Source organism: Cricetulus griseus, chromosome 2 (genome assembly GCF_003668045.3).
Source record: "Cricetulus griseus strain 17A/GY chromosome 2, alternate assembly CriGri-PICRH-1.0, whole genome shotgun sequence".
NCBI lineage: Eukaryota > Metazoa > Chordata > Mammalia > Rodentia > Cricetidae > Cricetulus > Cricetulus griseus.
In genome coordinates, this window is record NC_048595.1 from 298,113,740 (window position 1) to 298,138,699 (window position 24,960).

The 24,960-nt window shown below is 35.9% G+C and overlaps 1 protein-coding gene across 4 annotated transcripts in view; it reads right to left on the reverse strand.

Annotated features, from left to right (window-relative positions):
- Slf1 (SMC5-SMC6 complex localization factor 1) overlaps positions 1-24,960 on the reverse strand; it is a 65,166-nt gene that overhangs the window by 9,084 nt on the left and 31,122 nt on the right. For 2 of the 4 annotated variants that reach the window (XM_027401821.2, XM_027401822.2), the window contains exons 9-15: positions 23,678-23,827; positions 22,769-22,822; positions 21,936-22,094; positions 21,070-21,233; positions 18,886-19,014; positions 17,987-18,152; positions 6,462-6,609 (exon numbers count right to left, since the gene is read on the reverse strand). In XM_027401821.2, the coding sequence (XP_027257622.1) occupies positions 6,462-6,609; positions 17,987-18,152; positions 18,886-19,014; positions 21,070-21,233; positions 21,936-22,094; positions 22,769-22,822; positions 23,678-23,827 (970 nt within the window). The remainder of the gene's footprint in view (positions 1-6,461; positions 6,610-17,986; positions 18,153-18,885; positions 19,015-21,069; positions 21,234-21,935; positions 22,095-22,768; positions 22,823-23,677; positions 23,828-24,960) is intronic. The other 2 variants (XM_027401823.2, XM_027401824.2) reach the window with 2 other exon arrangements.

Consider the following 24,960-nt stretch of genomic DNA (forward strand, 5'->3'; position numbering starts at 1 on the left):
TTTCCCTCTTTATCAAAGTCTTATAGGGTAATTAATTTACCCTCATTTAATGTAATCAAAGATGTCAAATGCTACTCAGAATTTCCAAACAGCATGAAATAACATCAATTATCCTTAGAGATAATTATTGTACATAATAGATATAATATCTATAAACATCAAACTTATCAATTTAGTTAGTTCATATAGCTTCAAGTTAAAAGTCCATTTCTACATGTCTTGTGATATAGTAAAATAGATACAAAACTTCCTCTCATTACTGTTGAGGTCATTGAGGGTCCCGAGATGAAATGTGAAGTTGGGTGTCCAGTTTTCAAATTACACAAGGATAAAACTGGCACTTAGCTTTATTGTTTCCAATTACATAATGTAACAAAGATTAATTTCCAAAGTATGGGAACAAAGTGTTCCCAGGGAAACTCCTTTTAATGAAGGACTGAGGGCTCTACAATGAGCATGTCCACTGTAATATAGAAATGGAGCATTTAGTGCGGGGCAGAGGGCTCTACAATGAGCATGTCCACTGTAATATAGGAAAGGAGCATTTAGTGCAGGGCAGAGGGCTCTACAATGAGCATGTCCAGTGTAATATAGGAATGGAGCATTTAGGGAGCTTTAGCAGCACTTTTTTTTTTTATAATTTTTAAATAGACTTTGCTTTGGGTCAAGAGAAGTGGCTCAGGGGTTAAGAGCATTGGCTACTCTTTCAGAGAACCCAGGTTTGATTGCACAGCCATCTGTTAATTCAGTCCCAGGGAATCTGACAGCCTCTAAAGGTACCAGGCACTCTTGTCGTGTATAGATATACATGTAGGCAAAACACCCATACACCTAAAACACAATTTCATCATTTTTAAAATTTATTTTACATACCAACCACAGTTTCTTCTCCCTCCTCTCCTCCTGCTCCCTCCCTCAACCTTCCACCCTCTATTCACTTCCCCCACTTAGATAGTAAGGTCTCCTATGGCTCAGTGGTAAGAGGGCTGAGGCAGAACCAAGCTCCTCCCCCCTGCATTAAGGTTGGGCATCTAACATAGGAAATAGGTTCCAAAGAGCCAGCTCATGCATCACTAACAGGTCCTGTTCCCACCGCTAGGGACTGCACTAAAGATCAAGCTACACACACAACTGTCACCAAGATGTTGAGGGCCTAGGTAGGTCCCATGCTGGCTCCCTAGCTGTCTTTCCAGTCAGTGAGCTTACACAAACTCAGGTCAGCTGTTTTTGCCGGTTTCCTCATCATGATTGTGACACCCTCCACCCCCTGCTCATACAATCCCTCCACTCCCTCTTCAACTGGACTCCCAGAGCTTGGCCCAGTGCTTGGCTGTGGATCTCTGCCTCTATGTCCATCATGTACTGGATGAAGGCTCTATGCTGACAACTAGAGCAGTCATCAATCTGATTGCAGGGGAAGGCCAGTTCAGGGACTCCCTGTCCACTATTTCTAGGAGGTAATTTTAGTTTATGAAAAAATAACAAACCCCACCAACATCCTTAAATCTCTTCTATCCAAAACTTCAAATGTTAATGACAAAAGTTCATTAATATTCAGAGTAATCGACAGAGATAAACTAAGGGAGCTGATTCCCATGTCAACTATTTAATGATAATAATTTTCTACAAATTTCTAAAAATGGCAGCATAAACAACACACTAGAATGACAAAGAATGAGACCAACCAATAGGATACTAAAAGAGCTAAAGTTGAACAATAAAACATAGTGCAAATAGATGTGATACAAGCATCAATGGAATAAAAGACCCAGATAGAAGTCTATGCTCCTACAGCCACCAATTTAACTAGGGCCATCTATATGGCCATGCACTGTTGGAGCGACACGTTTTCCTCTTCATCAAAACCAAAGGAAATTAGTTTGACTCAAAGACCAGCAAAGGAATGTGAGCAGTGTTACTGGAAGGCCATTATCATTTATTTTTGTGTGAGGGTGTTTTCTTACTACAGCTTCTGAGGTCTAAAGAGCAAGGAGGATTTACCCTAATTGTTTACATAAATGGAAACCTAATCCCCATCTGGAGCTATAGTTTCTCAAGAATTTCAATCAGGATAAGAATGAAATTCAGATAGTTAAACATGCAGAAAGGAATTCTGTCTGAAGTGTTGTGAAAAAACAATGCTATAGCTTTGATGTGGAATTGATGGGTATGAGATCTAATGAAAACAAGAAAGGATTACATTCATCTTCTGAAATACATAGTTCCTTAATTCTCATAAAGCAATTGAAAACTTCAGCAATTACACTAATTGTAAATGAGGAAGGTGAGTCAATGTCTTCAAATGAAAACGGTAAAATAGCCAAATATACCATCCTTACAAATGAGTCAGAAAACACAGAGAATAACTGAACTGATGGAAAGAACAAAACAGGCAGGAATATCCACAAACAACAGCAGCAACAACAAAAGAAACTGGCAAACAATGACTTTCAAATGTCTTCATAAAGTTGTGAACAAAAAGATTATTAAAATACATGGGAAAGTGTGGGGCTCCAAAACTTGCATGATAGATGAATATTTCAATTTTATTTTGAATAAAGAAAGGCTACTTCTCTCTTAAGATTAAACTAATTACTTTATTCCTGTCTCCTGACAAATCTTAAACACTAAGCACTCTTGAGAAAAAATGTAGGAGGATTAATTTTAGAAATATAAGTCAAAAACTTAAAATCGTTTATCCATTCCACAATTTGAAACCTAAGGAACCAATTCTATATATATGTGTGTTTAAGTTTTCATTGCAACTTCTTATTCAGTCCCCCCCCCCCACCTCCTGAGAGTGTGTGTGTGTGCGCACACACACAGAGGCTATATCTGCAGAGGCCAAAGGATTACTTTGAGGAATTGGTTTTCTCCTTCTAACATGTGGATCTCAAGAATGAAAGTCAAGTTACCCAACTTGGCAGCAAATGCCTTTGCCTATTGAGCTATATTGCTGGCATGCACTGAGAAAAGTAAGCAAAGAGTAAGTAAATTCACTTCAAATACTGGTATAATTTCAACTTTATCTAGAGTTTTAATTGGTGAACAAAGGTGAATCCCTGTCACCAAATAAATGACTGTGCCCATATTATTAAGAATGATGTTAATGCTAAATTTTTAGCTCAAATCAGTCATCAGTCACAGGTTCCAACTGCTAGGGTTTAAATCTGTCATGCCAGAACACAGTAAATTTCACAGTAAGTACAGCACAACAAATGCCTTGGAGTGCAGAGACACCCAAAATATGACTAAAGAAAGCATTGAAGCAGTAGCATACATACAGTCTCCATTAATGCAAGGGTTATTGGTGTATGCATTTGGCTAAAGTGTGAGTGAGATTTAATTAACGGCAACTATTACACACTGGAAACAACACATAAAATTGACAGTCCTTAATGCCATTGCTAATGCTTTCATGGATCCTCAAACTTAAGGAGGTTCATTACTGGAAGACAACAAGGAGTTGCTAGCTAAATTCCTTGGCATTCTAGCAAAGTATGCCCCAAGTGTGATTTTTAAAAACCATTAACCTACTTTGTAGAAATGATTGGAAGGAAATAATAAAAGATCTAAGGTAAGATTGAATTTGAGCTAAGAAATGTTAAAAAGTCACTCAACAAATGATATCTATTCTAAAAAAGGAACAGTAATCACCTCCTAAGCTCAATGAAAGAGAAACAGGAAGGAAATAAAATGATAAAAATCTTCTAGCTTTGGTAGAATAAAGAAACCTCTTTGCAGAAGGTATCATTGAATAAGTTGTAAATCCAGTTATTATAACCTGTATTCCTATTACAGAATCTTTTTAAAAATCAATACGACTAACAGTAGATCAAGAAATTCTTTCAACAAACCAAGGTACACTGCAACATGTGGGCAGTGCATTGTTTACCTGGCAGTCCAAGCCACAGATGATATGTAAGAAAAACTGTTGTTGACTTGGGTCCACAAAGGCCCAGGTAGTTGAAATGTGAGGAAGTGAAGCTACAGGTATGAAAAGGAGGGAGGAAAGGAGGAGTACCTGACTGTTCTGAAGCCGGCTATATGAAGTCACGTAATGGGAGGTCTTAAAGAAATATTCTTATTCTGCAGACCCAAAAGCTGGTTATGACATTTCCTGAGGTGAATGACATGACCTGATAGGAATGTTAAGGCTTGTCCTATCTTGGCTTTCTACTATGAATTATTATGAGTTACTCATTAGTCAAACACCAATGTGTACTAGTGTTTTCGCTGGGTAATTGTTTGGTACAGGAGGTTATTCCTAGTATCTGTAGCCTCCTTAACTTCTATCCATTAAGTGCGCAGTTAGCATCTTCTTCCTCATTTGTGGCTACCAACTTTTCCTTGAGCAAAATCTTCCCTTTTCTCCTCACCCATTGTTAAAACTTAAGAGTGACTGCATAACCTGCTAAAGGGCTGGTCCTTAGAGAAAACTGACTTCCCTTTATCAGCAGTCATTAATGTTCAGTAGCTCTTCTTGTAAGGGTAGGGCTTTGTGAGATTCCTAGACTGGCAAGTCATTTGGTGTCATTATTGTGCAGGTCTGTGTGTGTGGGATTATAAGGAGTCACCACACCATTATAATTAAATGGGAAGAAAGTGATTTTAAATGTATAAACTACAATGATATATAACTTTTAATTATAGGACTAGAAAAACATTATCAACCTTTTTAATATATGATTTAAATATAGCCAAAGAACAATGTATTTACTGGTAGCATTTTCTACACTATCATCTAAATATTCATATATTATAAAAGTATCAAAAATATTTAGTAAAAGTATGCATGTTTAGAGAAAAATAGAATACAAATTTTCATAAGCTTATAAAAAAGATTGTCTACTCCATTCAAACTGGCTTTATTGTGGGGATGCTAGGATGGTTTAATATATGTAAGTCAATTAATGTAGTAAGTCACAAATAGATTTGACAAAATAAAATAAACATCCCAGTAGATGCTGAAAAGGCCTTTGAGAAAAAAAAAATCAGAGGTGCTCAATTAAAATATTGGTTAAGGTACACTTAATATCTCAGGGAGTAACCAACAGTCATCTAAACAGTCCTAAGGTATGTTTAATAGGAGAGAATTCATGCCTGGTTTTAGCTAACTCCCTGTGGTTGGTGAGGTAATGGACCCTAGAGGAAAACTAGTAAGTAACTATACTGGTCATGTTCCCTGACCAGTGTTAATTTCCAAGTGTATTCAAAATGCCTATCCTTACATCCACAGGTATAGCTTTCGTACTTCATCAAAGAGCTTTTGAACCCCCCTCCCCCAACAAACAGACCATGCCAGAAATTTATATTTGGTTAAAATGGAGAAAACATCTGTCAAGGAGTCCATTCCAAATCAATATATTTACAACATAACTTCTACAGCAAAGGCTCAGATAACACCATGGAAAAGGGTACAGGAGACTGTGATAGCCTAAGTCCTAGGGATGTCTCCTATGACTGACTCTCCCCCCCCCTCTTTCTCTCTCTCTCTCTCTCTCTCTCTCTCTCTCTCTCACACACACACACACACACACACACACACACACACACACACACACAAACCCCTTCCTCTATACACCCATGAAAGCTTGACAGTATGGTCCCCTAAACAAGACCTGTACTATGAGAACACCAGTTGACATCCAACTGTGGATGGGAGAAATATCAAGAAGTTCCACCCTTAGGAAAAGAAATATAGGTAATCAATGGCTGTTAAGAAAGTCTTCTCCCAGGATGAGCCATGATTTAATTTCAAGTGGTCATCCCCAAACACACATATGAATATGAACAATACTAAATGGACTAGGATTCAGCAGGTTGTATTTATAAACACACACACACACACACACACACACACACACACACACACACACACACACACACACACACCAGTAATAACAAAGAAGAAAAGGGAATAAAGTTGGATGAGGAGGCACAGGAAGAATTGAAGAGGCTTGTTTGTGGGACTGAAATGGTATAAATTCAGTAATCAATGAAATTCTCTAAAACTAATAATTACATAAATGCTTATAGGCTGGAGAGATGGCTCAGTGGTTAAGAGCACTGGCTGCCTTTCCAGAGGACCCAGGTTTAATTCCCAGTACCCACAAGGTAGCTCACAACTGTAACTCCACTTCAGGGGATCTGACACCCTAAAACCAATTCACATAAAAGTAAATAAATTATACAAATAAATGCATGTTTAATAATTTTAGATGTAATAAAGTTCAACCATATATAACTTCTTAGATAAAAAGAAGATAGAAGCTCTCTGCATGGAAGTATTAAAGGAAAAATTTCTATTAGTTTTTACATTGTCTCTTTAGGTACACATCTATGTATTATTCAAAGAAAACTTCATATAAATATACATTAGAGAATAGACTTCTTAAAGGAAACTGAAAGCTGATTTCCAGAATGAGTGATTAAAATAAAAGTATAACAATGACACTTACCATCACAGGAAAGGGAGATATAACTTCCTAAGTCATCAGACATGTGTCGGATCACATTTCTACCCATCTGAATACCAAGGAAGATCCAATAATCTATTGCTGCTCCAAGAATCCCAGTCAGTAAGTAAGCGAGTTCATGTTTGAAGACCTAGAATTATGATGTAAAGTATTACCAAACATTAAAAATACAAGACTTCTCTAATACTTCCTTTTACTATGTCTTGAGAGATCAATGACTACAATATGGAGTATGCTAGTAGTAAAAGAATACTAGCAACCTGTCTCTTTCTCCATCTATTCTATGCCACTCTCTCTCAATACACACATCACAGGTTTGGAAATCTGTCATCTGAAATGACTAGGGCTCTTAAGTGTTTTAGGTTTCAGATTTTTTTTTTTTTTGAGTTTGGAATTATCTAAAAATACAAAATGCATACAGAGAATGGTATGCAAATCCAAATATAGAACTCATTTGTTAATAAATACAGGATGTACATATCCTGGAAGTAATTTCACAGTATTTTTAATGCAGTTTTGTTTGAGATCTGTTATATAAGGTCAGGTATAGAATATGGAATCATAGTGGTCAATAATTATGGATTTGGGGGCATTTAGCATTCTGGATTAAGGATGTTCAATGTAGCTTTTAACAACAGCCTATAGCAACAAAAATTTTGACCCAAAGCTATCAGGTCTCTTAGACATGCACTATTTCTATTTAAAATCATGAGGAATTTCCAGGCTTCTTTGGAAATTACTTGATTCATATATAAAAGAAGACAGATTTGCTATTTTTACAAAACAGACCTATGTGCACTTCTAAAATCTTTAATTACTATTATTGGGTGCATACTGTGTGTCCAGATGGTGATGCACCTGCTCCATGGTGCACATGTGAAAGTCAGTGGACAACTTTTTGTAGTCAGTTTTCTGCTTCCACCATGGATTCTAGGGACTGAACTCAAGATATTGAGATTTGTGTGGCAAGTACCTTTACCCTCTGAGCTATCATTAGAGCTGTTTTCATTTCAAGTAGTGGTATCAAAAGACTTGAGAAATTCAACAAGTAAAATCATCAACAAACCTGTTAAAGAAATAGACTTAATCCAAGTTCTATTTAATTGTAACAAAATGAACAAAATTGGAGATAAAGAGATCAGTTTTGAAAGTATACATTTTCATATTATCACTTTTATACTAAATATTACATTCTTATAAGAGCTATGTCAAGGCATTTAGAGCCTTATATATTTTAACACAGTGCTTTCCTTTTAAACACATTTCTCTAATCTAGAGAAGTCAGTACGAACTATGAAGATAAAGATGTGAGAAAACAGTATTTTAAAAACACTGTTTTAAGATCATACATTCCATGCTTTTTATTTTTTTCTATTTATCCAATGGTTTATTTTTTTCTCTCTCCATTTTTTTATTTAAATTAGAAACAAGATTATTTTACATGTCAATCCCAGTTCCCTCTGCCTCCCCACCTCCACCCCCCCAACTAACACCCTACCTATTCCATACCCCTTCTGCTCCCCAGGGAGGGTGAGGCCTTCTGTAGGAGGTCTTAAGAGTCTATCATATAATTTGGGATAGGACCTAGGCCCATCCCATTGTGTCCAGGCTCAGGGAGTATCCCTCTATGTGGAATGGGCTCCCAAAGTCTATTCCTATGCTAGGCATAAGTACTGATCTACTACAAAAGGCCCCATAGATTTCCTAGGTCTCCTCACTGACACCCACATTCATGGGTCTATTCATAGGCACTTTTCCAAAATGACATCAAAACTAGTTGCAATACCTAATTCTTGTTGTATGTTTCCTAGCTATGTTGCATGTGTGAAAATATCATTAAGTAACAGTTAGGTTAGGCATATAAACATGTTTTCTTGAATCAATTTTGTATCAGAATAGATTGAACTGCTGTGTTTAGCCATCATATTATGGCTAATGAGAGAAATGCTGAGGCATTTTGAACCCTCAGAAAATAGTAGGCTTATTTCTCATGTCCTTGCAAACAAATTTATTTTAAGTATGTATATTTTACCAGGAAAGCATTCCTTAGCTTACATAGACATCAACCCAGCCACAAAACCTTTGATCTGCCTACAAGATGTGCTGGGGAAATGGTGGTACAGAATTTCTGGGAGTGGCCAACCAATGTCTGATTTTGACTTGAGGCCCACTCTTCAAGAGGGAGCCCGTGCCTCACAGGGCTTGCACGGCCAGGAACCAGAGACTGGATTGCCCAGAGACCTATGGTAGAACCAACACGACTGGTCTAAAAAAATCAAAGTGATTCCTAATGATATTCTGTTTTACTTAAGAGATCGATGCCTTGTCTAATCCTCAAAAGGCTTCCTCCCACAGCAGATGGGAGTGAATGTAGAGACTCACAGCCAGACATCATGTGGAAAGAGAGGTCTCCACAAGTTCCTTCTTAGATCTCAGAGAAACCCGCAGAAGAGGAGATGGGAAGATTGTAGGAATCAGAGGGGATGGAGGACACCAGGAGAATATGGTCCATGAATCAACCAAGAAGCGCTCACATGGACTCACAGAGATTGAAGTGGCCAGCAGAGGGCCTCCATGGGTCTCCACCAGGTCCTCTGCATATATGTTGTGGCTGTGAGCTTGGTGTTCTTGTGGGACTCCTAACTGTGAGAGCAGTGGGTCTCTGACTCTTTGGTCTGCTCTTGGGACTCCTTCCTCTGTTGGGTTGCTTTGTCCAGTCTCAGTGTGAGGGCTTTTGCTATGTCTTATTGCATTTTGTTTTGTTTTGTCAGGTTTGGTTGTTATTTCCCAGAGGCCTGCTCTTTTCTGATGAGAGACAGAGGGGGAGTGGGTCTGGGGGAGACGAATGGGAGGAATGCAGGGAGGCGAAACTGTGGTTGGGATGTATTGTAGAACATAAGAATCTACTTTCAATAAAATAAAAGTAGACTGTACCACAAAAGTATAATTCCACTTGTGAAATATTATACATGTATTGTAGAAATTAGTACAAGTAAGACTTATGTTCTTAAACACATAGAGATGACTCTGGACACTGAAGAAATTAATGATATAGAGTAATGCATCTAAGAAATAAATGATAGAGTAAAAAAAAAAAACCAATTGTACAATGGAAATTCTGACTCTGGTTTGCTGTGCAAACACACAGAAACAAATAGTCAAATAGCACATGTAATCTATGCTATCAAACAGTGACACAGAAGGAAATCCCAGAGTCAAGATCAATAGCAAGTATTAAGATGTGGTATGTTATATGTCATGGGGAAGCACACTGAATTCTAGTAGCATATTACATCTAAGAGAAAGATCCTGAAGCACTGGGTTGAAGGATTTTATATTGAATGGTTAGTTAACAATTAAAACAAGCAAGGCAGTGATATAATTAAGGTTGAGGTTACAACAGGTAACTTGGTCATATCAGGTCAGAATTCATGCATGCATGCAAATACTGCTACTTCTTCCCACCTCCACTGTAAGATTGGTCAAATCGTACAGTTGCAGCTGTGTGGCATGGGATGCTTGCAGCTCGACTGACTGAACAGCAGCATCAATTTAACCCCTTGCATGACCTAAGGGACTATAGTGCCAATCTCTTGAAACTTTGCAGGAAAACAATTCTATTCTTTGTAAAGCTGATATGCAGATAGGACTGAACACATTGTTAGTTCTTTCATATCATTCAGATTAGCAAAAGGATATGAAATTGATCATGTCCAAAGATATATTACAAAATGTTACTTCAAACACAATGCATTTTGAGTATTAGTAATGATAGTACTTAGAAGAGAAGGGAGAAATCAGTTATTTTGATATCTAAAAATATGTTTCAAGTAGAATAATTCAGGATCACATGAACCCCCAGATTCTAAACCTGTTGAGTAGAAAATAAATGTTAGTCTATGGATATAGACTAACACACATATGTGCATATGTATATGTAGTTTATATACAGACCAAGCTTGATATAAAATCACAATCTAGCACTCTATTAATAAAAAAAGAAAATATCAATCAGTTGGGACTTTACCTTAATTTTATATAAGTCAACATATACCTATATCTGAAACCTCAATTTAAAATAAGTATTTATCATTTTTAGATTTTTAAAAATTTGCATGAATGTTTTGTCTGCATGTATGTAACTGTTCCATATATGTGTCTGGTGCCCATGGAGGTCAGAAGAGGCATGCATGCATGCCTCTGAGACTGGAGTTATATATGGTTCTGAGTCCATGAGAGTGCTGTGAATTGAAACTGAGTCCTTAGCAAAAGTAACAAGTGCTTTTAACTGATGACTTAACTCTCTAGCCCTAAAATTAGTTGTTTTTTTTGTTTTGTTTTGTTTTTTTGGTTTTTCGAGACAGGGTTTCTCTGTGTAGCTTTGGAGCCTGTCCTAGCACTTGCTCTGGAGACCAGGTTGGCCTTGAACTCACAGAGATCCACCTGCCTCTGCCTCCCGAGTGCTGGGATTAAAGGCGTGCGCCACCAACACCCGGCATTGTACTATTTTCTAAACTAGCACATTCATTACAGTAACAGGGCCAAGATCAGACAGGTTGTTGAGGTGATATATTGTTTATCATTAAATAAAACTTGACTGACTGAAACAAAGCTAGCCACAAGCCATACAGCCAGGCAATGGGGATGTACAACTTTAATCCCAGGACTCAAGAGACAAACAGATGGATCTGTTAGTTCAAGGATACACTGAGCTACATGAAAGTGGTCCAGTCCTAAAGAGAAACAGAGCACACAAAGGGGATCTCAGCACTTAGGATCACATGCCATTAATCCTATTATTTGAGAAGTATAAAAGGAAGAAGCATAGTCAGCCTTGAGAATCAGTCTACAGCCATATTGAGGAGAGGTGGCAGTCCAGAATTGCAGTCTGAGGATTCGTGGAGCTAGCTGGATCACCCTTTCAGTCTGAGGTAGAGGTTAAGAGCTAGTGGCTGGCTGTTTTGCTTATATGACCCTCAGCTTGAACCCCAATATCTACCTCTGGGTTTTTATTAAATCGTGTTACGTAGTGCAAAAACAATGTTATTTAAAACATTAAAAAAATACTTAATGGTTTTATTGTGTGTGAGGAGTGAAAGAGACCCCTGAAAAGTGGGGGCTTCCTCACACATCCTGGATTAGGAGCAAACCACACCCAAACACCCGTTTTCACTGAGAGATCCTTTAAGTGGGAAAGAAAAGTTAAAGAGACTGCTTTCTGACTCAGGCAGAAAATAGCAGCAAATGACCTTGCAGGTGTAGTTTTTTAAGAGGGGAAGTCTGTCAGAATGAGCTATGATGCAGTGGTAAAAGAGACAGGGGATGAGGGAGAAGGGGAGGGGGACAAAGGAAAGGGAGCAGAGATATTTGTCCCAGAGGGACAAAGGTCTGCCTCTGGATAGAAGGGAGATAGACATGGCACATAGGTAAAAGGTGGTTTATAAAGGTAAAGGGAGAAACCCTGTGTTAGGATGAGGTGTTTAATTTTAATTGGGCATGTTAATTAGGTGAGCCAAAGGGGTCTTCTGACTTCGGGACCTTGGTAGTCAGCCTCAGGAAGAAGTAGCTAAATAAGGGAATAGACCTTGGGTGGCTAGCTTTAGGAGTATAATTAATGGTTTTTAATCAAGGCAGATGGAATGGGGGAAAAGGGCAAGGCCTGCAGATCTACATGCTCAATGGGCTAGTGTCCCTTCAAGAAGAGGGCACAGGCATGCCACAGCACACGTGGTGTTGTGAGAGGACAACTTCCAAGAGTTGGTTCTCTTTCCACCATGTGGGTCCTAGAGATGGAACTCAGGTCCTAAAGCTTGGTGGTAAATGCCTTTACCCGCTGAGTCATCTTGCTGACCCCAGTACTATTGTTTTCAGGGATAGTTGACATGTATGCTTTGGAAACTGATTATTAAGAGAACAAGTAAACCATCAATGGAAAAAAAAAAGCCTGTTTGGAATACTGAAATGTGTGCAAAAGCTAAAAAGAGATCATGAATAACCCAAGAATTAACAAAGAGACAAAGACATGATTTGCATGACACAGGCACCTACCATTAGGAAAAGTTGCTAACATGAAAAACTCTATTCCTATATATCTGTCAGTACAATTCTCCTTTATCTATTAGTATAAGCACTCTGTTTATTAATCTACCAAAAGTTTACTACTCTGTAATTCAGAACAAACTTATCAACCTGGCCTTTGGCTCTTTCTGACTCCTATGGCTATCCTTGGACAAACTACTCTGTTGGAAAGATGCAAACAGAATGCATACAGGATGCCTATCCCTGGTTTATACTCTGGCAATAGAAACATGAGAAAGTTTGTTGAAGAAAACTTCGCCCCTAGTGAAGGCTTGCTCTGACTGGCTGTGATCTGTTAGTAATTTACTCTAACTTCAATTTACTTATTGTTAAATATAAACTGGCATCCATTTCTACTTAAGGACATTGCAAAGACAAGTGGGACTACCCACCAAAACATAAGAAAATGTACATCTCCTCTATAACCTTGACATGGCTCACCTCTGCCCTTTTTGAAAGAAAGCCCAAAGCGTTCTCAGATTAATGACAATGAAATTCACTGCCATTCTGTCACTCTGCAATCCTTGCTGACTGACATTATGACAAAACAGTATTAGCATAAACTGAGGACTTCAGTTCAGCTAATGACTTAAACTTAATGCTTCAACTAAGCAAATCAAGGAACAAATCCTCTACAGTCCAAAAAAATGATGTCTGTGGATATGTACAGTACAGAATTTCTGAAATTGGAAGGTACCAAAAAAAATTTAATTACCTATAAGGATGATTTCTAACAGAAAGGTATTACAATAAAAAAGCTAGTGAGTTCAAGAAATTTAAATGCTACAATATAATACTAATTTGCAAAATTTAAAAAGTTTCCATATTAGAACTGATGCTACAATTTGTTGCAGATTGCTTCTCAATGTTGCTTTTATTTATAAATCTGAAGAAAAACTATTGACTTAAATGTGTGTAAATCTGTTTCTATTTACTTATGTTTCGTGAATAATTTTTTATCTGTAGTTGACTGGTGCTTTGGTAAAATTGTGAAAACATTAGTTTTGTTTTCAGTTTTAGATGAGCAATGTCAATTATGTAATCAAACTAATAAAGGGGGTCCTATAAGGAATATTTTCTATCCTAAGTGATTATAATAAAAAAAAGAAAAAAGACAAACAGTAATTTATAACAAAAAGCTTAAGATTATATATAGTGCACTGAACTGTCAATAAGGTACAGACAGCTCTTACTTGGTTGAATGGTCACACTTACATTAAAATCAGATACTTGGGGCCAGTAAGATGGCTCAGTAAGTAAAGGCACATGCCACCAAGCCTAACAATCTGAGTTTGTCCCCAGTTATCTACAATGTAGAAGAGAAAACAAACTTCTGCAAATTGTCTTCTGGCCTCTATAATGCAGTGGTATATATACACCTGCATACATGTACACAATATAAATAAAATGTAGTTATTAAAAAATAGCTACACTCACACAATAGGATTACTGGGTGACCAAGAAGTGTAGCTATACCTAGGAGCTATTTTACTTTTTGTGATTGTTTTATACAGGGTATTGTGAACTCTGTTCTTGGTGCATGGCATAGACTCTGCCATCCTGAATCAGAGGGGCTGTGATTATGTGCACTAGACTTTCACATGATTGTATGCATTATCACTGTCTCAGAGACGAGGAATGGTTCCAAAGGCAGTGTACCAGAGACCTGGATCCCAGCTCTTCCCCAGTATTTACACACAAGTAACAGTTGTGTGAGTGATGGGTGGGGGAAGCTTTTCTTCCATGTTATAGTAGTTGGTAAGCTTCCTCTGCTCCAATAGGTAACTAACTCCTCATTCATGCCCCTATTTATAACCCCAATTAAACTCACTGGTTAGTCAACATAGACTTGTGTGAAAGAGTTACCTTGATTGTAGTTGGTGCTCATCTGGGGTAACAAATTATTTGTTCGTTATCTTCCTAGGGAATCTAATACAACGCAGGGTCTTAGTAGCCCAGACCAACTTGTCACATAGCTGAGGACAACCAGAACCGCTGAGCTTCCTGTTTGTGTCCCCTAAGTACAATTCAGATATATGCCATAAAGCCTGGAAGATTGTTGTCTTGTTGTTAAAATTCAGTGCTTGTGTTAAAGGAAACCTTGAGAATTCTGATGAACAATTTTTGAAAACTAAAAATGTCAGCTGAAATACACAAAACGTCTTTTGAAATAAAAAGTAAGTTATGAGATATGTATGTCAAGATACCCAAAAATTTGGTAAAAGCCCAGGAAGACTTAAAAACTACCTAACTTTGTCCTGAATAATTTTGGTGATTCTAACTGAGGAGTATAGAGAGACATAGAACTGTGGTTTCTGTAATAAAGGGAAAACTGGTAAAAAAGAGGTCATAGCCAAAGGCTTAATTCATAATAGGACAAGACTTAGAAGGTTCCACTCTGAGAATGAGAAGGAGTAAAAGAGTATTACAAATATTCGAGGCTTGTTTCATTTGGGCTATGCAGAGTGCCTCAGACATGGACATTGGCTTCAGGTCAGTCCTCACTGGTAGAATACCCAGACCCTTGGCAGAAGTAAAGAATACTCGCTCTCTAAACAAGGTATTTTGGTTTTTGACAAACTATTCTACAAATGGTTATTAAAATGGAAATTAAAACAAGTCATAGGAGAGAAAATAAAAGACATAGAGGGAAAAACACATACACAAGAGACTGGGGAAATAATAATACAGGAAGATCCAAAAGGACCTCATACATGGGAATAAGCAGAACTGGCACAGATGATAAAATTACTATTATTATAATGCTCAAAGGAAAAAAGTGAAACATGTGTAGTGTATTAGAAACCATAAAACAAACAAACAAAAAAAGAAAACCATGTCACAGCAGGAAACATAAAAGATTTTCAGTTGAGAAGCACAAAACTTAAAAATACAGTCGAAATGTTTAGCAACAAAGTAGACACAGGTGAAAAGAATTAGTAAGCTAAAAAAGTTGATGAAAACAATGTATTAGTAATTTTAAAAGTTCAGCAGCATTCCACCCCCATAAAAATGCATGACAAGAAGTACTGTAAGGTTAGCAAACAGCAATAATCAGATCACAGGAAATATTTAAAAGAAACTGGAGACTATATGGATTTAATTCTTTAAAAAAAATTGGCTTCATGTTTGTTTGCCACCAGAGCTCTCTTCCTTAACAAACTACTGTTTACTTGTCCCCAAGGAATGTATTGCCTAACTGTTAGTGATGGCATCATAACTATCAGTTAGGATGGCCTATTAAGATGAATAATAGGATGGCATTAAAAAAATGAAAACCTACAAAAGTAGATTAAGCTTGACCTAGCGGATGACAGAGAATATCATAAACTATAGCAAAACCACATTCTTGCAACCTGATTTCCTTTAGGACCAGAACGAAATGCTCACTAAATTAAAGAAAGAAGAAAAACATACTATTTTACTGAAACTTACTATTAAAAACACAGACTAAAAAGAAAAAGATCCAAACATTAGAGAAGATAGATGAGAGAATAAAAGAAATAATTAAAATGTGTAGAACTAAAGACATAAGAAAAGAAAATTAGGCAATAAATACCAGAGGCAGACAATTCTGAAAGGCAAAAGGCAGGTAATATTTACTACAATGCACTCAAAATATTACCTGTTTTTTTTTTCTTTATACCATCATACAATTTTAGTACACAAAACAGTCGGCAATTTTCCTCCTTCACCTACTTTAGATAACAATATTAATGGTATCCCTCCTTGTCAGATTATTGAGACAGAATTCATCTTGCTATATACACAGCGTACTAAAGGAGGATTTCATTTCATTGTTGTCTAAGACTTATAGATCCCCTGTCACATCACTAGATCCATCTCTGCAACACACTACTATATGTCCATCTGTACATGTACAACTACTGAATACAATATGTAAATATTTTAAACATATTTCAAAGCTTTTTTCTTATGGCTGAGACTGAAAACCTTTTCTATACTTTGTAGCCAACATGACACAGTAAATGACTTGTGTGTTTTAGAAGTTGCCAGAGAGGGGTAATAGTCCAATTCAGCGATGAAAACGGTGTGGGAAAGATGGTCAGTGCCTGCCTGGGTTTTGACAATAGAGAAATGCAATGTTTTTACAAAATTGAAAATTTTCTTTTGCTTTTGTGGGTTAGTATTTCTATTCACAATTTTAAAAGAACAATAGTTTTACTTCATAGGATATTGTAAGGAATATGAAAAAATGTATAATAATGTTTCCAAGAGTAGCATGCATATAAGAATAAAAATTTCATTCATTTTTAAATTTTCAGTGTTTAATGAATAGATTCAACATTTAAAGCCCACAAGTTGCCATTTAATAATCGGTTTTCATTTCCCACTTGGTTTATAGTTTTATTCATTAAAATGATGTATTTGTGTTATGAATATAAACATTACTGTGTATTTTCTGTTGCAATGTGCTTTCAAGTTTATCCCTACTTAATAAAATTTTTTTTTAGTCATATAGCTCAACTAAAAGTGGCTGGACAGTATATCATTAATCTATGTGATGTGTTTTTCTTTAGTATCATTTACCACATCTTTCAATTACATATTCATTTATATTTATTTTGAAAAACAGCTTACTGATTTATTACACTCAATTTTCTAGGATATTCTGAAAATCAATCAATCAATCAGTTTCTAATCAATGTGTTACAAATTTCAATGCAGGTAAAATCTACTCATGAAGAAATGCTTCAGTAAGTTATCAACATCTAGTAAGTTTTAAACACAAGCAAAACTTTTATTGCGGGACTCTCCAAAACTGCATAAACTAATTTTTTGAAGCCACAATTTCCGTAAAAAAAAATGTAATGTTTAAAAATAAGGTAATTAGAATGCAAACTACAGACTACAATTCCTGGATATTATGTCTAAAGGAGTGATGAAGAATCTGCCCTCTATGGACTGTTACCATACAAGTAGACAAACTACACAGCAACCAGTAACATAATTGGGTTCAAATGTTTTTCAAGGAGTTCAAACTATAAAAGGAAGAGGAAAACATATGCTATTTCAAAAACGAATATCCCATAGTATCTGTTCCCTGGATTGCTTCCAGGACACAGCATAGATTTCAAAACATACAGATGTCAAAAATCTATGGATGCTCAATAATCTTACATAAAATACTCTGATGCCTGCATATACTTTAAATCCTCCCATATGCTTCAAATCCTCTACAGATCACCTATAACTAATACAATCTAAATGTTATGTACATGATTGTTATACCATACTGTTGAGTTAATGATAAGACAGTCTGTATATGTTCACTAGATGTGAAACTTTTTCTGAATATTTTCTATATGCATTGGGTGAATTCATATTTGTGAAACCAACAGATAAGGAGGGCTAACTTTGCTTTTTCCATAGATCATATTCTTATTTTGTAAAATAACCCGACTTACATCATTAGACTTGCTTTTTTCCTTGTGAGAATATATAGTCCATTCCAAAAGCATATTTACTGGTTTTGTCAGAAGTCCTGAAGTTTCACTTCCTGACCAAAAGATTTCAAGAACAATTGCCTTTTCTGTTCCTTTCAGACTCTGGGAACCTGACCAGTCACACAACCTAATGAAAATATAAACAAAACAAAAAAAAAAATCAATTACCATGCCAATTAATCATGGCAGTTATTAGACCTATTCTGATAGGACAAGAATGCCACCAATTTCTGAGAATGGTGATAACATATATAAGATTACAGTACAACAGAGCTATAATAAAGGACCAACCATTAAAAAATAGCCTCATGGGCTGGGTATGTCACACTAAGCAGGCATTGTGGAGGACACTTGGGAGTCCCAGTATTGGAAAGGAGAGTCACGCAGGCCTTTGGGGCTTACTGGTCACTTCTCTGTGAACTACAGGACAATGAAAGACCCCTCTCTCAAAAAATAACATGTATAATATTCCCGAGGAATGACTCCTAGGTTGAACCTTTGGTGTCTATATATGTGCACATATGTGCACTGATGCATATACATGAATGTGCATAGAAAAATGGTCTCAGTTCAGTAAAAATCAGTACACAGGGCATTTAGGGCATTTAGGAATATATATATATATTCCTAAATAACATATATTCCTAAAACACATATTCTTCCAAATGAAAAGAAAATATGAGCCAAAGAGAAAGAAAAGGGATATAAGCAAACCATCACTGCCACAGGGTTGTATCTGAAAACTGAAACAAAGCCTAGACAAAAACACAAATTAGGAGACTTCTTAAAGACAGATATATTATAACCATAAGTTTAAACAACAGAACTATAACAAAGTTTTCCTTGTTATTAACACTTACTTTTGAATCAAATGCCGTACTTCACTTTCAAATAAATTAAAGAAAAGCTTGAGCAATGTAAGATGGACCACCTTTGAACCAATATTTTCTGATATTTGATGACAGAAACCTTCGTTGAAAAGGCAAGACCTGAAAAATATGAACCCAACAATATAGTTCATAAAAATAAAGTTGGTGAATAAATTGTGGACAAAATTATTCTTTTTAAAGACTTTACAATTTTTACAAAACCTACAAAAAGTTTAAAACAAGCTCAATAAAATGTTCTTAATATTTTCTTCCTTTAAATTTCTATCACATCAAATATGAAAGCTTGAGTTCTTTTTTGTTGTTGTTTTGTTTTATTGTTTGTTTGTTTTTCAAGACAGGGTTTCTCTGTTCACCCTGGCTGTCCCAGGGGAACTCCCTCTATAGACCAAGTTTGCCTTGAACTCAGAGATCCACCTGGTTCTGTCTCCCAACTGCTGGGATTAAAGGCATGAGCCACTACCACTTAGCTAAGATTTAGTTCTTAACACAAATCTAGTTTCTCTAGCCTCAATATAGTATCTAGCAACCATCAGCACTGTGTTTGTGCACTTCATTTCACCTTTAAGAACAAAGACACCACTATGGTCTCAGTATTCTTCATTACCCATGATTATTTTTATTTCCATTATCTAATAAATGAGGGTAAATGGCTTCACAGTTACAGTTTTCAAAATTGAATATTTTAGCTGTATTTTGTCATGATCACAGAACTTTAAATGATGACTGCTATGTTCTACTACACACCTAAATTTGGCTTGTTCTATAGTAGACTGATATACACACACAGTAAATAAACAAATTTGTTAAACTTTCTAAGTGTGGATATTTCTGACGGCATGTATGCCTGCATACTGTGTGTATCTGGTGCCTGAAAGGTCAGAAGCAGGTTAATGACATTGGATCCCCTGAAACTGAAGTACAGAGGGTTGTGATCTATCATGTGGGTGCTGGGAATGGAACCTGATTCTCAACAAGAGCAAAAACTGTCTGAACCACGGAATTCTCTCTAGCCCTGCAGTGCATTTTTACAGAGAAAGCAAGAGCACTAATAAATTCTAAGACTTGCAGAGACAGAAATTAGGCAATGGTATTTATTAATTAACTCCAAATTTTCTTATCAATAATACTGTTGCTTTTTATTTCTGCCTCCAGTTTCCTTGACTTTGTATGTTTACGTGCATAGATGTTTGTGTGCATGTGGAGAACAGAGGTTGCTATGAGATATCTTCCTCAATCACTTGCCACCTCCATTTTGTAATAGGGACTCTTTCCACCCACCAAGACAGGTCTACCTGCATCTGCCTTCTGAGTACTGGAATTAAAGACATTCGGTGGCACCACCACACCCAGCAAAATAGGGACCAACGAATCCCTGAACTCTCTTATGCAGCAAGACTAGTTGGTCAGCCAGTCTCAGTGATACTCCTGTTTCTGTCTCCCCAGTGCTGGGATGACAAGCATACTATCACCACACCAGTTTTTTAAAAATAAGTTCAGGGGACTGAACACAGGTCCTCATGCTTGTGTACAAGCACTTTCCTGACCCATACTCAAGTGTTTATAAATTACATAGTCCCAGTTATTTTGCAACAAAACCTGGGTTCTCAAGAAATGTAACAAAGGTCTAACCTTTGCCTAGATACTCAAGTGTCTTTTCTCTCTTATATGAAGAGCATTTGTGGCTACATTAATGAAAAACTCCTTCCAATAAAGGAAGACTATCAAAGTTTTAGTAGAAATCATAAATTAGTAATTATTTTAGCTAGAGGAGAGAGAATGGGAAGTTCTGGAAACAGAAGATTAATGACATATCTAGGAAACAATAAGTACTGATTTAAAAATACAAATTTCTAATTGTTACATTGACAAATATATTATTCTTTTTATAACAAATTTGGTGCTTATATTCAATTTTTCTTTCAAAAATACACAAATTCATAATTTTGGAGAAACTTTAAAATTTGCTATTATTCTGTTTTGTATACCTAGTTTTTTTTTTAAAAATCCTGACAAACAATCAATATAAAATTTGTTCTTTTTATAACTTTTGCAAAAAAAAAAACCCACAAGCATCTGTATTTTTTTCTAAAAATATACTTTTTAAAATCAGTGTCTAGAAAACAGTAAAATGTCCTCCAATGTGAAATAACTTACCTGACAAGCACTTCTACCAGAGACCAGGCTCCTTTCCTACAGGTTGGACACTGAAATAACTCTAAGTAGTATCTTAACATGGCTGGTGATTTCCAAGGAGGATGCAGATGAAGAAGAGCTGATAATATATGAAAGTATCGACCAGAAAATGTATCTATGTTATCCTATTATTTAAAAATAAACAAAATAAAATACTGTAGCTAACAGTTTCATCACTTAATTTAGTTTCAAACTAGAGCAGTAATTCTAACCTACTGTGAGTAGACAATTGTATAAGTTTGAAATAACAAGGAGGAGTTATCATGCAGATCTACATAGCAGAAAATGTTAAGTATTAGGGGTAGGATATGTGAAATTTTCTTAAGGATGATAGTAAGATTAAGAATATCAAAGAACATTCTAAAGGAAGACAAGGTGGAAACTCTTCACGTACCAGTCTTATGTGTATTAAACATTACTACAGCATGGTTTATCCTTGCTATAGTATAAAATCAGCACCCTGTTGAACACGATAGAAAGCTACTTCTCCATAGATACTAGTAACTTTTCTACAAACTACATTCACTTAATCTGTATACCACAATTAAAATGACTATTACTAAAAGCATTTTAGCAATCAGATACCACAATCTGACATTTATGTCACTTTACAGACACAGAAAAAAAAGGTAACATTTTTCTTTTTTATTGAACAATATTTTTAATACAATATATTCTGACCATCTATTTTTTAATAGACTAAGTCATTCAGAACAACTGGGTACTACATTTCTTAGTAAAATGAGATTTAAAGAAAAATCACAATGTTCACGTTTTAGCATTCTTAATGAAAAAAAAAAGATTCTAAGTGCACAGGGAATCCTTACCTGTAGGACATTCTCTAGAAGGGTGTGGAGAAGGCACACAGGAGGGACATAATGGGCTTGCAAAGAGCAAAGCTCTTCAATGGCTTCTTTAAAGAATTGTCCCTCTATGAGGCTTTCAATTAAGTTTAATATTCCTCTGGGGAGCTCTGCATTCTTAACCTAAGGAAAAATAATTTTATGTCTGAAAGAAGAAAAGTTTAACTCTGAGATCAGCTCTTGAATGAATAAAGAGCTTCTGTTTCCTCATCTATATGTAGGTGATTACTGTCCTTACTACTTGAGAGATTGCATGACTCTTGAACTTTTCTGGTCCCAAGCAAGTCATAAGCACTACTGTGTTTCATAACTAGAAGGTTCTTGAAAAACCGAACGACAACAAAAAACTAGAAGGCACAGCAAAGTGCTATTAGCTGTTTCTTAGTTTTCATTTCCTGAAGTAGTAAGATAAACTATTCCTCTGAAAGAAAGTCTTAAACAGGAAATATTTGCTGTATAAACCGGAGGATGTCAGCTTTTAACTGGAACCATTCTAAAGACCACATGGAAGAAAAGACTCCATTTAAAAACAATGAATGGCAATAAATAAATGAAATATTTTGGAAGTATTGGATCAAGAATTTAACACAAAAGTAGTAATTATAAAAGGGATGAAATATGAAAAAAGTATATACTTCACAGCACTATTGACAGATGTGTTGAAAAGTTTTTTTGCAACATAATAATGCTTCCCCACCCCATTTCTGCTTATAAGTAATATATTACCATAAATCAAAATAACTAAAACTTACACTTCTTTTTTGACCCAAATTACCATCCAACTCCAAGCCCCTTACCTCTACATTGTATACAGGCTGTTTATCTATTCTAATGCAGTTGTATCGTACAGCCTACAAAACAACAACCATGTAATTAAATTTAATAGTTTAAGTTGAAAAATATATTTCAGCTTACAAAGCACAAAACCTTGGCCAAACATTCAAAACAGATTCAGGAACACATTAATAGCTATAATTAATCTGATACTCATTCTGGCTCAAATTAGTAACTATCATTATTTTAGGGTAATAGCATTCTCATGAATAGACCAATTCTATTGTCTCCTCCTCAATTAAAATAACTTCAGGTCGTTTTCACTTTAGATATCTGAAGTTGTCTATTGTCCTTAGTACTTTAATAATTAAAGATATAAATGCAGAAAACATTTTATACACAAGTCTAGTGGGGAGAAAAAAGCAACTAAAGTATTCCTAATAATTACACATAAAAACTTCTTGTATTATTTTAAAAGACCTGTATTTGTAAATTTTTAGAAAATAATATAATGAAAAATATCTGCAATGAAATATAAAAGATAAATAACATCCCAATTCAAGAAAGTTCTATAAAGATACTCGCAATACAATAATTGCTAGTGAAGCTATAAAATACATTGAATCTTGTTACTATAAGGAGTTATAAATTCAAATGATAATTGGCTTCTACTCTAGACATAAAGGTAGAAGAAGAGGGTTCTTACTGTAGCAAGAAAAATGTTAATTACCTGTTCTTAAAGCCCTTCTTAAAGTCAGAGATGCAAAGCTGTAGTCAACAAGCTAGCCTGAAGTATCAGACTCCAAGTACCCACCAACACACAGCACTCTTTAAAGACCACCAGTGTCTGGATTAAAACAACCCATAATTCACACACACTTCCAGTAACTCCTATCTTACTACAGAAAGAGTTTTAGTGTGATAAGCATTACCTGAGCTCTATATACGTCTCTGTATATCTGTTTCTTTAAGGCATTTTTTATTTCGGTGAGACCCACGTTTGTCTTGACATCCTTGGATTTTGAGTCAATGGCATAATCAGTAAGAAGAGAATTCATTTCTTTCTGCATACATATAAAAAACTTTAGATACTATATTAAAGACAGTACTCAACACAGATAAAAATACAAGACTATAGAAAATCCACTTATATTTTGCAATGTTTTCCTTGCTATTTACATTTGTGATTTGTTTTTAAAGCCCACACAGTGATGTCAAGACACTGCATGCCAGGCAAATGCTGGACCACTGAGCTACATCTTTTGCACCTTAAAAAAAAAATCATTTAAAGTTATCATAAAACCCAAGTCTAAACACAAAATTAATTGATGTTCTTTATGCTTCTTATATACATAAACTGAAGATAATTTTATACACAACTGAAGTGTACCTAGCCTGTTCTGACTGACCTATAACATGAGCTGAGGCATAGACTTTCTACTTTAAATCCGAAGTTTTCAATATCATGTGTCACTGAGAAGCACGTGTTCCCAAGTATTTCAAGCTTTTCATGTTTGGATTCAGAATGTTCCATCTATATACACATGCTGTGACTTGGACTTAATATAAAGTTACATTTTAGAAAAAGCTTATCTAATGAAATTTTGTTTGAAATACTATTTTATTATACAAGGTCTGTATTCTACCAGAGAAGAACAAAATTGGAAACAATATTCAAATTTGAAGAACTACTACAAATGGTGTTTACAGTGGTGTTTTCCACTTAAAAAAAATTCTTCCACAAGGGTGATCCCACCAAGAGTCAATGAGCACCTAAACAAAAACTCCAACACCAGATATGACAAGCCCTCTTCTGAGCTGTTGGCTAGGGTTATGCAGGGTACTCCCCCACCAAAAAAAAAAAAAAAAAAAAAAAAAAAAAAAAGCCCCAAAAACAAACAGCTTACTCCTATTGCCCTTGTTACCTGCATCCTGCAAGAGGTGGATAGATGGCAGGTATCTATTGCTGAAGACACCATACACTGCAGAAATTCTATGCAAGTTTCAAAAGGAGGGAGGCAACTAACAGTCCTATCTAGCCATGAAGCCCATGAACCACAACAACAAACAGCATGACACAATAATCTTAGGATGCAGGAATGGCATGCATACCATGGCAGGAACCAGCAGCTTTCTATTTGGACTTAAGACCCTCTCAACAAGAGGAAAATTGTGCATGGTATGGAAAACCTACCCAGTGCTAGTGAAGTCAGGG